The following is a 14,654-nucleotide window of genomic DNA, read 5'->3' as shown; positions in this document are numbered from 1 at the left end:
TAAAAAAAATTATGAAAATAAAATATAAAATTTTGCATAAAAAAATTCTTAAAAATATAAAAAAAATCATAAAAAAAAATCTACATAAAATCCTAATGTGCATATGAAAGTCCAACAAAAATTCTAAGGGTATATATGAGAAACCATAAGGAACAAAATAAAAATCAAACTCAAATACATTACTCTACTTGAATAATATAAATTAGATACATTCAGCGGTGACCATCCTTGAAAAACTTTTTGGTGTACAGCGCTTTCATGTGGGTTAGTGGACAGTGGGTGCCTGATTGTTTGCATGTTTGAAGAAAATGTTTTGATAATTTGATCTTATTTGATTTGGGTAAAAAAAAAAAATAAAGGTTTCGCGGGCTAGCCCGCCCCGTGGCGGGCCGAGCCCAGCGGGCTGATGGGTTTGGCGGGGCGAGTTAGGCGGGTTGGTGGGTTAAAAAACTCAACCCAGCCCGCCCCATTTAGCAGGCAGGACGGGCCAGCCCGGCGGGCTCAGCATATTTTGCCAGCCCTAGTCACCGCAAGTAGATCTCAGGCAAAAGCTATGAATTATGAAGTGTTGGACATGGTGGCTCCTTGTGGTAATATTGGCTGAGTGACAATATGAAAATGAGTGTGTAAAAAATGTCTTCTCAATGAGTATATATAGATAGAGAAGATTCACTAATCATGAGTGAAAGAATAGACACAAGTGTTTCTGCACTAGTATACCACACTAGGTATAAGGCAATCATCCCCACTTGATGTGTGTGGATGAAGAATGAGATTCACTATGATGAGATAACATTTATCCCACCTTAAGGATATGCATCCATGAATTGGACCTATGTGACCGGTCCACAACAACTTTCATCTTCACTTGTGCTCAACGTTTCTCCTGTTTTTTTTCTAGTATGAACGTTTCTCGTGTTTTTGAATTGATGTAACGAATATATATATAGAGAGAGAGAGAGAGAGGTGTTTTATTAGTCTCATTTTACATAAGATAAATATAGAGAAAAAATAGGCGAGTCTCACCATTACAAGAAAAAAGAAAAAGGTGTGGTGCGAAAATCGAAGTACGAGAACAGAGAAGTTATCTTATGTAAAAGGAGAGTAATATTTCTCATATATAGAGTCATGATTTTTATATTATGAAACTGGTTTCTACTTTTCATTGCAACGTTAGATTAACACTCATAAATTGTCAAAAGGGAAAAGTGTGTGTCATTGTAAAGGATAAATTGTCAAAAGGGAAAAGTGTGTGTTATTGTAAAGGATGTAAAGTTGTGTCATTTTAAGAAAGAGAAAGAGATACATAAAGGAAGAGGGAGAGAGTTGACAAAAATATAAAGGTGGGGTCACACCTCTGTGTAAGAGTAAAATGATATAAATTGTGTCATTTAAAAGAATAAACACTTTTTCTATCTTAAAAAATCGAGAACCAATAGTACGTTACTTTTAATTGAGTGGTTATTTGTAAAGATGACAATATGCATATTTCCCATTTTGTTTTGAAGCACATGTTAGATTTTTAAAAATAAAATAAAAATGAACATGAGTTTCTAGTAAAGTGCGCCCTATGGTTTATGGAGAAGTTATCCGCTCACAAACAAAAAATTACTTTCCCTATTTTATCCTTGTTCTTCTTTTCTTATACCATTTTTATCCCTTTATTTGTGAGAGGAAACATCAAAAAATTGGGTGATCCAGAAACATGGAAAAACTTCTCACCATGAGAAAAAAATTCAATGGTCCTCATGGTTTATGTGCTTTCTCTTATTCCTCATTCTTTCCTGAGATTGGGCCATGTTGGCACATTTTTTAGATTCCGTTTTAGATGCGACTGGGTTTTAGTCCCGTTCGAAGCATAAAACATGTACGCAGTGTTTTTGGAGAATTGATCTTCTCTCATGTGAAAAAATAATCATGTTATTTGATCACAACTATTTATTGATGATGAAATAAGAAAGAAAAAGTGTATAATTTTTAAATGAGTGGTTGTGATCAAATAACATGATCACTCCTCCACATAAGAGAATCCATTCTCGTGTTTTTGCCCATACTAATAGATTATTATTAAGCAAAAGATTTGTGCATCCAAAAAAAATAAACAATTATATAAAAGATGGAATTAGTATTTCTCATGTTTTTATGTGTGTGTAAGAGATAAATTATAACATGAAAAACATTAATATCATAAAAGACAGGAAATATATTTCTCATATTGTATGAGATAATTTTGTCTCATATAACAAATAAAAAAGTGGGTGGAATCCACTAATAATAAAAAAAAAAAAAGTAAGTATCACCTACTTTTTTATGTGTACATGAGACAAAATTGTTCAATATAACATGAGAAATATATTTTCTATAAAAGATTTGCAAGTTCATAATTTCAAAAAAAAAAAAAAATGGGTGGACAAAAAGTCATATAACCTTATGATATTTCCTTCAACATTTTACGTTTTCAATATTATCACTTTGTTACTGGTAATCAGATCAACGTTTTGCTCTACATCTTAAGTATTAGATATTCAGGTCTCTCACCTGGTCTTTACAAGTGGATTGTGGCTAGGTTTGTCTCGTACCAATCGAACTTTTCCTTCTGATGAATTAAATTTGACCTCTCCTTTTAAGATAGTTTTTGGCAACAATTTGACCATGATCTTTCTGGTAGTGATATATTTTAGCCACTGGCTAAACAAGATGGACTATGAGGATCATCTAGTTACCTTTTTTTTCATATGACCTGTACTGAGCCTACAACCATTTTTCTGACCATAAGCATTTACATTTAAAGCTGAAGTAAACTAGGGAACATTAAGTAACCTAGGGAACATTTTTCCTGTTTGGCAAATGGATTCTTTGTTGGTCCTGAATATTCGGAACAAATGACATCAAATTCTCGAGTTAGCACTCATATATTGCTCGGATGTTGGTAATGAGGGGGAACATAACGAGAATAAAAGGGAAAAATTACTTCTACCATTGTTTGGATGAGTTTTCATGAGGGGGAAAGAGAAAATGTTTCCTCTAATTCCCTCTTGAAAATTCAAAAACAAGGAGAAAGAACTCTCTACTAATTAGAAAATTATCAAATGAATCAGTTATTATTGATTAAGTGATAATGACTAGAAATCTCAATGTAAGTATAAATTTGTGCCCCCTATCTTAGGGATCATCATACAAGAATACAATTAAGATCTTAAAAATCCATTATTTTCACATATATTACAGTTAAGGGACAAGGTTACTGACCTTTGTCCACGATGACGTAAGATTCTTTAATTCTTGAAAGCCCTTTATGTTGATATTTTCTTTTCAGAATCTTACCATTTCTTTCTTATATCCTCTTGTGATAGGAATGACGTACAACCTATGGGCAGACAACGAGGATTTTATGCTTTCTATATCCCTTAAGAAAACAAGAGCCACATTCTTATCTGATGAATGCACCTATCAACAATTATCTTATCCTTCGTTAACTTCTCACTTCCATCACCAATATAATCCTTTTTAGCCATAATATATTTTTATTAAATCACATATTAATTCCCACAAACTTGAGGTAGTTCTATCATTCTCCTACTTGACTCATGCAATAAATGTCATTCCATGATTTAATAAACATCAACCTTAATGTGCACAACTCAGCTAAAGGTCTCATACATTGGTTTCATCATGAGTCATAATTAGGAGCCAGTAAGAGTCATAGCAGTTCTACACTATCAAATATGTATAGTTCCTTCTATGTACCACTATATTAGCTCTTCTCCTTAATATGATACTTTAATAGGAAGTATACTTTCATGTCCAACAATAATGTCTTCGTTAGGGACAAATCCAATTTTTCAATATCATCATACATACATGCATAAGCTGAAAACAGGAAAATCTCATAAACATATACATTAATGAGCTCAGAGTGTCAATAATCAATACAAAACAATAATGATCAACATTCATTAGCTGATATAATGCCAATACTATATACATGACCAATAAATGTCTTGGGCAGTAAACCCTTCGTCAAGGGATCAACTAAGATACGATTGGTGCTAACATGCACTATTGACACTATGTTTTTTAACCTCTTCTTTGAGGGCAAAGTATTTTAACTTCATATGCATAGCACCTTTGGAATACTTGTCGTTTTTAGAACAGAAGACTATTGCAGAATTATCACAATAAATTTTCAACTGCCTATCAATATTGTTGATCAATCCAAGGCCTGAAATAAAATTCTTTAGCCATTTAGCTTGAACCATGGCCTCAAAGCATGCAACAAATTCAGCTGTTGTTTATTGTTTCTGGCAAGGCAGTACAGGGCGTCACGGAAACAAATGCGAGTATTCACAGTGAACTAATCATGTGAGACAAGAGGGGGGGAAAAATTAGCAACAAGTATTATTGCATTTAATCAAATGAAAAGGGTTTCAATTCTCAGTCATCCCACCTGTGCAATTACCATCTCAAGATCCTGCAGTATAGATTCCTCAACAGATGACTGCTCATGCATAGTGTCATCTCCACTATACCGCTCAAAAGGGTCCAAGACTTTTACTGTCTGTACCATAAAGAGAAATGAATAAATTGCATTACAATGTAAGCCTTGAAAGCAGAACCTCAAACATACTTTGCAGTTGAAATTTGAATGGAATCTAGTTCCATTAGTTTCAATAAGTACTCTAGTAAGTGGCATGTGATAACCTAAACTACTGCATAATAATCACTTGTTGCAGGACACATAGACAAGGGAATTTGGATCTGATTCAAATGCTTTGCTTACCATATGGTAGCTGATATTTGGCAAGGAAACTATCAACTACAAATTTATGATTTTGACTTCAACACACACATGTGAGTGGGTATATATAACATAGAAACTGCTAAAAACTCTTCATGGCAAGGCAGAATTTCTGTGTGTGTGGCAAGTGATAGATTAAACACCATTTAACTACAAGACAAAAGGCAATTCTCACCTTTATATCCATGCAATCCTCAGAGTTTGAGTGGCTTGGAACAAACTTTGAAGCTGAAATATCTTTCTGCAAACCACCTGATGGAAAGAAAGCATGTGTTTAGAGCTAATTTATACACCAATATCATAGAATTTTTTTGAATCACTTGTTAACACAAAAATGTTTGAAAAGAGTGATCACCAGGTGAATCGCTGCCATGGTTTTCAGGATAATAGTAGAAGGATTTGTGTAGGTCTTCAACAGAGGGAAAATCTTCAAGTACAGAATCCCTGCATTATGTAAAACATGTGAAGGCTGTAAGATAAGAAAATAGTCATTTGAACTGGATTAACTTCATGCCTATGGTAAGCCAGTGAACATTGAATGCCTCTGTCGTGTCACATATGTATGCAAGATTAAAAAATAAGACTTTTTCATACTAGAATTATTAAAGAAAAATGGGAGCCCCTACCATGCTATAACAGGTTCATGCTTATAGAGTTCTGGGAACCCTAAGTATGATTGTCTTAGTCTGTATTGGATCCAATCATAAAGATAAATATGGCGAAATTTGAAATGCAAAAACACCACAGAGCTATTCAATTTGCACTGACTTCTTACAATGCACAGAGCACACTAATGCCAGGTTAAAGCATTGCAGAATCTACATGATTATCCTATAGGCATAAAACCAAGTATCTTAGACCCAGAGGTTAGGCTTGTACAAGAAAATGTTATCCATCTGTTCGAAACTTGATAGGTCTTGAAGCTGGTAGTTAGGTTGATCACATGAAAATGCTGTTTGTTGAAAAGATTGCTCAGCTCCAGATACACTTGAGCTGCTAGACTGATCTTTATCATACACAGAAGGTTTAAACTCAATTTCATTATTGAAACTTTCATCAATGAAATTGAATCCTTCCTCTGTAGCATTTGTATCCATGATCAAAAACTTTGTGGGTGAATTATAGGCTTCAGAAGCACTCATTTCCCATTTTGACCAACTATCTGGTGAAGGATCCCTATCCAATAAATCTTGATCTTTCGGTATAAGAAAATCATTAGCGCCACAACCATAGTACAAATCCATGACAAATAACCTGTAGAGTGTTCAAAAAATGTGAAGATTAGCACATATAAATTGCCTTCACTATTGGAAATATGTAGAATTTGTTGACTCATACACACAAGCTATTTGCTTAACACTACAGGAGAACTTCAATTTGTTCTATGTTGCTTCTATATGCTATGTACATTCATTCAAACATGCCCTTGTTACTCCCTCGGGTGTTCAAATCAAACCCGTCCAATATCTAGATCCTCAAGTTGGAAACTTCAACCCCATTAGAACAAACTTAGTAGAGTAAAAATCAAGGTCTACCCAAAAAAAAAATTAAAAATAATAAGAACTGATAGACTAAGTTTTCAAGTCAAACTTGGGCACAAAAACTTTAACTTTACTCAAATGTTTTGAAAAATCTTTGGGCACTGATAGTGAAAACAAAAATCTAACCATAAGTTCTCGCATACATGATTTAGGGAACCCCATTCAACCAAGCATAATAAAGCTATGCAGATCAGTAGTTTCTACATAACTCTCTTCAAAGATTAATGCAATCTTTATTCCTTCCAATTTCCTACCCTTATTAAAGAATCAAAATCCAGTTCATGTAAGCCTGACAATTTTCAAAACGAAGTACTAAAAGCCAATAAAGGAAAAGAAAAGAAAAGAAACACACAAAAAAAAAGACTAACTTGATGAACATACTAAACACAGAAATAATACTCCAAATATAATAATTAAATGGGTAGTAAGGAGCATACCTTTCAGAGGTTTATCAGAAGAAAATATAGAGAGAACCCAGGTTCTGATTGATGAATTGAAATCAACCCAGAAGGAGAATAGTGTCAACTATGAACACAACTTGACAAGTTCACAGTATTTTTCAGTTGTGGCAGCTGAAATACAGAGGAGTGTGTTGTTTTGGGTATTAGTCAAGTGTACATATTTTAATGAAAATATACCTAAGAGAGAGTAAAATATATAGGAAGGTGCAGTCCCATAAATGAGATAAGAAGTAAAAGACAGTTGGAAGAAAACAAAAAGGCAAAAGAAAGAGACTTGTTAATGAGTTTGTGGCTGTGAATGTTTTGGTGCCGAGATTTGTGGCCTCAAGTTCTCCATCTAAATCTGAAACCTTATTGGTCCACGTTGCCAAAAATTGGTCCCATTTTAAGATTTTACTTTTGCTTAGTGGAGATTTCAGCATCTAGTATCTGTGGCCTCAAACGGAGATCCCATTTTATGACTTTTGTGCTGCCAAGTGCAAAGTTCAAAGCCACGTTAGATGCCCCTTCAAAATCCATTTACCATTTTATTTCACAATTGACACAAAGAAGCAAATTGAGTGAGAAACATCGCTATTGATTTGCCAAAACATAAAGCACAGCAAAGTAAAAGAAAAAAATTGTACAAATTACCATTTAGCATTTATTTAAAAATAATTATATTCGTTCGAGGTTGATGTAGAATCTATACACCACCAGAAATTGTAAGTGTATACATTCTAAGAAAATTTTTTAATATGTTCCTGAATTAACGTGCTTCTTTTACTCAAAAATTAATATCTGTATTAATTTTTTTCTTTTCTTTTCTTCTCTTCTCTCCTCAACTTTTTTTCTCATTTTCTCATTTTAGTCCCGCACTATTTTTCTTGGTCCTCGACCACTATAAATTCGCTCCTAAAAGAGAGAAGTTTTTGATACTTAAAAGAAATTATAAAGAAAGGCGATAAAATGAAAAAAATTTATTTATTTTTAATAAAAGAGAGTACTGAGTTCGATACTCCCGCTATATTAAGAAAAATTTGGTACACTATGGGAGTTTATAAGAGAGACAATTATCATGAGAGAAAAACTTCAATGTGCTGGAAGCACCGAACGTGATGTTCCATTTTACAAAATAGATAGAAAAAATTCCCTTTTTATCTATGTTTTTTTTTTATATTTTCGTTTTTTTTAGATATTTTATATTTTTGTTTTTTTAGATATTTTATATTTTTGTTTTTTTTAAGTAATAAAAAAAATTATATTTGATAAAAGAGAACACCAAATTCGATGCCCCAAATACATTGAAGTGTTTCTCCTATGATGGATGGTAGATTACTATACACAAATAGAAAGCTTGAAGCCTAGTGTGTGTGTATGGTAATAAAGGAGAATAGGCTTCACGTACATATATGGTTTGATACTTTATTTATAGGGTTTCAATTTTCCTATTCAATAGGATATATGTGTCGTATGTTATAGATTCATCTTGTGTGGGGCTTTATCTACTAAAAAAACAAAAAATAAAAGAAAATGTTACACGAAATTAAAGGATCATTAGTATGAGAAAACAACTCTCCTACAATATGAAAATTGTTTTCCCCTTATTTATAAAAGGAGTTTATTGGAGTTGTGAAAATTTGAGTAAAATTCAAACTCTTAACGAATAAATCATGTCATATTCAAATTAAGATTAGTTGGAGCTAAAAAAAAAAAATTAATAAAAATACAAAGAATCACTAGCGGACGCGTGAATTTGACGCGCCTGAAATTTTCTCTCTGTAATTTCCGTTGGGGATGGGTGAAACACGACTGGCATCGACGGAGGAGGAGGAGGATAATCTGAATCGGAGCATTAAGAAGCCCAAAGGCTTGGAGGTTCTGGATGATGTGATGGATGAGCACATGCAAGGAGGTGACTCAGTTAATCCGGCTTCGAGTGACAAGGGGAATGAAGCAGGGGATCGCGATTTGAAGGATCTGGAGCTGTTGAAGAAGGAGAGCCTTGATCATCGGTTTGGTGGTCCATCGAATCAGAATAATGGTCTGAATCGAAGAGTTGTGTCCTACAAGGACAAGCTACTGCGTCTGAATGGAGCGAAGGAGATGTCTGATAGTGACGATGAAGACTGGCTGGCAAGGTTGGAAAGAGAAGAGGAAGAAGAGGATATGATTGAGGGGAATCCAGAAGTGGTAGTGGATGATCCACTTTGCCCTACATACAAATTCTCCAAAAGTCAGCATAAGGAGGATTGTAAGCAATGGAGGAGAGCGCTCATCCTTAAACTTCTGGGGAAGAAGCTGAATGCTAGGTTTCTAATGTCTCGATTGCTGAGATTGTGGAACCTAGTGGGTGTGTATGAAGTTATTGACATGGACAATGGTTATATGGTCATCAGATTCAAGGAGGACAGGGACTATAGTCATGTGTTGCATGATGGTCTATGGATTGTGGCAGATCATTACTTGACAGTGCAGAGATAGAGGCCTTTTTTTGATCCGTATGATGAGACGGTTAAGAGGCTGGTTGTTTGGGTCAGGATACCTGGGTTGCCTTTGGAATTTTATATTACCCAGAACCTTTGGAAAATTGGTAGTATGTTTGGAAGAACCCTGAAGATTGATAAGAATTCTTTGCGGAAGAATGAAGTTGGTGATGGGGTCATTACGGAGAGAGCTAGATTTGCTCGTATATGTGTGGAAGTGGATCTTCGAAAGAGCTTCTTGTCGAAATTCAACATTGGGTTAAAACAGTATCATGTAGGATATGAAGGATTACATATGATATGTTTTGCGTGTGGTTTATATGGGCATAGGAAGGATTCTTGTCCTGCGGCTGATACTCATAAGCAATGTTATGGGGAGGGAGAGTCTTACAATGTGACTCAGGAGGCCAAGGGGGAGGAGATATGAAAGGTCCAGGAAAGGGAGGAAGCGTTTGGAACTTGGATGGTAGTTCAAAAATCAGGTAGAGGGCGTAAGATGAGAGCTGCCCCAGCTAAGCATGTCCCAAATAATGCTGGCAGCAGTAAGCAAATAGAACAACATAAAATTGTTAATGTGGATGGAGGGAGTGGTGAGATGATGGCCACAGATTGTCACTCGGGTGATATAGTTCTTGATTCTGCTGCTGACAAGGAAGTGGGAAGTCTGAATATTCAAGGAAGTTCTGGGAACATTGAGAGGAAATCTAGGAGTCCTAATCCCAGCCCGCGGGTTTCTGGCCCTAAGAAGCAGAAAAAATGGGGAATTAAAGCTGGAACTCATAGAGGTTTATCTGTGAGCTCTGGTGGGATTCATAAAGGAAAGCAGAATACCAAAGTCGGTGCGAGTAGAGTGCAAGACTCAGAAAATCTGATTCCTATCTCTCAGAGTATGGGAAGCCAGAAGATGGCTAATAGGATTAAAGTCTTCAAAAGTGGAGTCCTTCAGCCGTCCCAGAATCCTAATATTCTGGGCAGTGGGAGAGTGAAGGCAGAGGCAACTCTGAATAATATGAAGTCTGGTACTATGCCTCACTATTTGGAGGATAGAAGTATGGAGTTAGTCACATTTGTGTATGGGAGCCCAAGGAGATGTGAGAGAGAGATTCTTTGGGAAAATTTGGAGGAGTTGGCTGCTTCTGTGAATTCTCCTTGGATTATTCTTGGGGACTTCAATTCTGTGCTGAAGCAATGTGAGAAGGTTGGAGGTATGGATGTATGCTGGAGGAGTATTATGGAGATGCAGGACTGCCTTGATTTGTGTGGGGTTTCTGACATAGGATTTAAGGGTCCTAGTTTTACTTGGAAGAAGGGCAACCTACAAGAAAGACTTGATAGAGCTTGTGCTAATGAGGAGTGGAATATGGCTTGGCCCAATAGATTTCTTGGGCATTTACCATTTTTCAATTCTGATCATAGACCTATTTTGGTTAGTAATTACCAATCTAGCCGTGAGCTGAATGGGGTGAAGCAATTCAAGTTCCTAGCTGCCTGGTTGACTGATCCAGATTTTGGTAATATTGTCAAACGGTGTTGGGAGGAAAAAGGGGATTGGAATGAAGCTAGGAAAGAGTTTGAGGTTGAAGCTTCCAATTGGCATCATTTTGTGTTTAGAGAGGTATTGAGACAGAAACACAGACTGTATGCTAGAATCCAGGGTCTGGATTGGGAGCTGGAGTATAGATATGATAGGGAGCTTGCAAGACTGCAGGGTGAGCTATGGAAGGAATTGGAGACTATATTGCTGAGAGAAGAAGTGTCCTGGTTTCAAAGATCTCAGGTCTCTTGGCTGAAATTTGGTGATAAAAATACCAAATTCTTCCATTCAACTACCATTGCTAGAAGAAGAAGTAATAAAGTGCTTGCCATCAAGAATGAGAGGGGAGAGTGGACTGCTGATTCTTCTGAGCTTGTGGAAACTGTTGTGGGTTATTTCTGGTTGAGGAGGGGGATAATGAGATGTTCCTTATCAAGGGTGCTTTCCCTAGGTTGGAGGCTTTTGAGATGAATAAATTGGCCAGAATTCCTGATGAGGTGGAGATTAAGAGCACTGTTTTTAAAATGGGTAGGTTCAAAGCTCCTGGGCCTGATGGTTTAAATGCTGCCTTCTACCAATCTCAGTGGCCCATTATTGGCAAGTCAGTCTGTGATTTGATCAGGCTTATATTTGTTGATCCTTCGAAGGTTCAGGATATTAACCAAACTCATCTCTGTTTGATTCCCAAAGTAGAAAACCCAGATTGTATGAAAGATTTTAGACCTATAAGTTTGTGCAATGTCTCCTACAAGCTGGTTACTAAAATCATAGCTGATAGATTAAGGGACTTGATGCCTAAACTGGTTAGCCCGAACCAATGTGCTTTTATTAAAGGAAGGAATAGTGCTGACAATATCCTGGTGGCTCAAGAGATCATCCATTCAATGCAAAGGAAGAAGGGTGAGCAGGGGTGGATGGTTATTAAAGTAGACTTGAAAAAGCCTATGATAGGCTTAACTTGGATTTCATTCATGATACCTTAATGGACATGGACCTGCCTAGCAACCTGGTTTCTATTATTGATAAGTGTATTGGCACTAGTGTTCTGAATGTGCTTTGGAATGGGAAACCTACTAAGTTTTTCAAGCCATCCAGAGGTATAAGGCAAGGGGACCCTCTTTCCCCTCATCTTTTTGTATTGTGCATTGAAAGACTTGCTCACTTAATCCAGGTAGCTAGTGAGGTTAAGGCCTGGAAGCCAATTATGCTTAGGAAGAATGGTCCTCCAATCTCACATCTATTCTTTGCTGATGATATCCTATTGTGTATGGAGGCTTCATTGGAGCAAGATTTTGTGGTGAACCAAGTGCTCAGGGTATTTGCTTTGAGTTCTGGTCAGAATATCAGCCTTGATAAGACTCGGGTCTTCTTCTCTAGGAATGTGAGCTTTAATAGATCAAAGGAGATCAGTGATTGCTTAGGTATAAAGAGCACTCTAAATCTGGGTAAATACTTGGGAGTTTACTTGAATCATTCTAGAGTTACTCAAGCATCTTTTAGTCATGTGATGGAAAGGGTTAAGAATAGGCTGAGTACTTGGAATTCCAAGTCATTATCGTTAGCTGGAAGATTGACTTTGGTTAAATCTGTAATTTCTGCAATGCCAAACTATGCTATGCAAACTGCCTGGATTCCTAAATCCGTCTGTGATAGCATTGAAAAGCAGGCTCGAGGATTTATTTGGGGGTCTACGGCTGAAAGGAGAGAAGTGCCTCTGGTTAATTGGGAAACAATGTGCTCTAGGAAGTTATCTGGGGGAGCTGGTCTGAGGAACTTAAAAGTTGTTAACCAAGCTTTTGTCATGAAGGTAGGCTTCAGATTACTGACCAAGAAAGAGACTTTGTGGGCTAGAGTTCTGTGAAACAAATATAAAGTTGGGGAGGGGTTGATTCCTAGAATCTCAAGGTCATCTGGAGACAGCAATATATGGAGGGGACTGTGTTCTAGCTGGAATCACATTGTGGCTGGGTCTAGTGTTCTTTTGGGAGATGAGAGTCTCACAAATTTCTGGCTGGACTGCTGGATTTCTGGAATAGGAAGGCTCATTGATAAGGCCATTACTCATGTTCCTGCTAATGTCCAAACTAGGAAAGTGTCTAATTATGTCACACTGAATGGAGATTGGGATTGGGATCAATTGAGTTATTTCCTTCCTGTTGAAGTGTGTGCTGTTATTGCAGACATGGAGGTTCCTAAGGTGGAGAATGGTAACGATAAAGTTATATGGAAGCCTTCTAGCAATGGTTCTTTTTCTGTCAGATCAGCATACCAATTCATCAGGGAAGAGGCAGCTAGCATGCCAAATCAGAATAATTTGTGGGAGTGTGCTTGGAAATGGCAGGGTCCTGCAAGGATAAAGCATTTTTGGTGGCTCCTTCTAAGTAATAGTCTCCTGACTAATGCACAAAGGAGTATGAGGCATATGGGAGGAGATGATCACTGTCCAAGATGCTTTATCCCTTGTGAAGATTGCAATCATATAATGAGGGAATGTGCTTGGACCAAACAGATTTGGGAGATGATGAATTTTAAGACTAATGGTATCATGTTCTCTGTTAGCAGCTTCCAAGACTGGCTCTGTGAAAACCTGAGGACAAAAAAGGGACAGAAGCTCGAACAGAGTTGGAGCCTCATGTTTGGAACCACTTGTTGGATGCTATGGCAAGCTAGGAATAACCTAGTTTTTCATAATGAAGTGTGCTCTCCTGAAAGCTTTTGTTTTAAGGTTAGAACTTATGTGAATAATCTTATCCATGCTGGGAAAACCTTAGAAGTTATTGATGATAGTTTTAAAAATATGGTGGATTGTACTGAGAAATGGCAGCTTCCCCATGAGGGTTGGATTAAAGTAAATTCAGATGGGGCATGCTCCCTTGATGGTATGAGAAGCGGTTGTGGTGGGGTCCTGCGCAATAGCCATGGTAGATGGATTGTTGGATTTTGGAAGAAGGTTGGCCAAGGCAATGCTTTGAAGGCTGAATTATGGGGTGCTTTTTTGGGTCTTCAGGTGGCATCGGATCATGGATTTAGACAGGTACAATGGGAAGGAGATTCTCTTGAAGCCTTATACTTTATTCAAAATGGCTGCTCTTCTGATAATCCTTTGTTCCAAGTTGTGAATCGTATACAGGAAATGAAGAACAGGGATTAGAAGGTGATGTTTAAACATATTAGTAGAAATGGGAATACAGTTGCTGACTGTTTGGCTGGGCCGGTGGATCATGGTACTTGGGACTTAGTGGTGTTGCCTAATGCTCCTTTGAGTTGTACTAGGCCTATAGAAAAGGATCTTGTGGGGGCTGTCTATACCCAGAATGATCCTTAGTTAGTTTGTTTTGTTTGTTTATTTTCCCTAATATCCAAAAAAAAAGATTAGTTGGAGCTCTTATCTTTTAGAGGCCTTTGGTAAAAAGGAAAATTTTAGATTCACAAAAAACTCATATTGGAAGTTCTAGTTATTCACATTTGGTATAAGGATTCTTAAAAAAAATTCCTGGGAAAATGAGATTGCTGAAAATTAAAATTGTGAATAAGAATCCCATGAAATAATACCACCATGTGGGTGATATAATTTATAGGCATAAATAACCATGATTTATTATTTTCATGATTAAAATATCATATCTTGTTAAAGCCCTAGTCGTGATACTCTGCTTCACAAAATCGTGGGTTCCTCTCTGCTTCACATTGTTTCGCTCCGGTGACCCCAATGCCACGACATTGAACCGACATCCATGATCTCTTCAGTATTTTTAATGAATGTTGCGAGTTAAATGATAAAAGGTGTCTGTATCTGTCTAACACTTCTGAAAAAACAAGACAATCTTGAGAGTGGTCAAATTCGTTTGGGAAATT

At 36.7% G+C, this 14,654-nt stretch overlaps 2 protein-coding genes across 2 annotated transcripts; one reads left to right on the top strand and one right to left on the bottom strand.

Moving 5' to 3' along the window:
* Nucleotides 1–3,859: 3,859 nt before the first annotated feature.
* LOC133309897 (protein LNK4-like) lies at nucleotides 3,860–6,984 on the bottom strand. Its single transcript, XM_061510763.1, has 6 exons — nucleotides 6,777–6,984; nucleotides 5,678–6,052; nucleotides 5,154–5,242; nucleotides 4,974–5,050; nucleotides 4,448–4,558; nucleotides 3,860–4,354 (listed from the first exon to the last, which is right to left on the bottom strand). Exons 2-6 carry the CDS (start codon nucleotides 6,040–6,042, stop codon nucleotides 4,238–4,240), a joined length of 759 nt encoding a protein of 252 aa, XP_061366747.1. The 5' UTR covers nucleotides 6,043–6,052; nucleotides 6,777–6,984; the 3' UTR covers nucleotides 3,860–4,237.
* A 2,744-nt stretch (nucleotides 6,985–9,728) lies between these two features.
* On the top strand, nucleotides 9,729–11,270 carry LOC133309926 (uncharacterized). The gene has a single exon (XM_061510790.1). The coding sequence runs from the start codon at nucleotides 9,729–9,731 to the stop codon at nucleotides 11,268–11,270; it is 1,542 nt and encodes a 513-aa protein (XP_061366774.1).
* Nucleotides 11,271–14,654: the final 3,384 nt, after the last annotated feature.

The sequence above is a fragment of the Gastrolobium bilobum genome, unplaced genomic scaffold (genome assembly GCF_033153095.1).
Source record: "Gastrolobium bilobum isolate Gb01-03AN ecotype WA unplaced genomic scaffold, APGP_CSIRO_Gbil_v1 utg70167, whole genome shotgun sequence".
Lineage (NCBI taxonomy): Eukaryota > Viridiplantae > Streptophyta > Magnoliopsida > Fabales > Fabaceae > Gastrolobium > Gastrolobium bilobum.
Note: the sequence above shows the minus strand (reverse complement) of the source record. Positions and strands in the feature narration are given on the sequence as shown.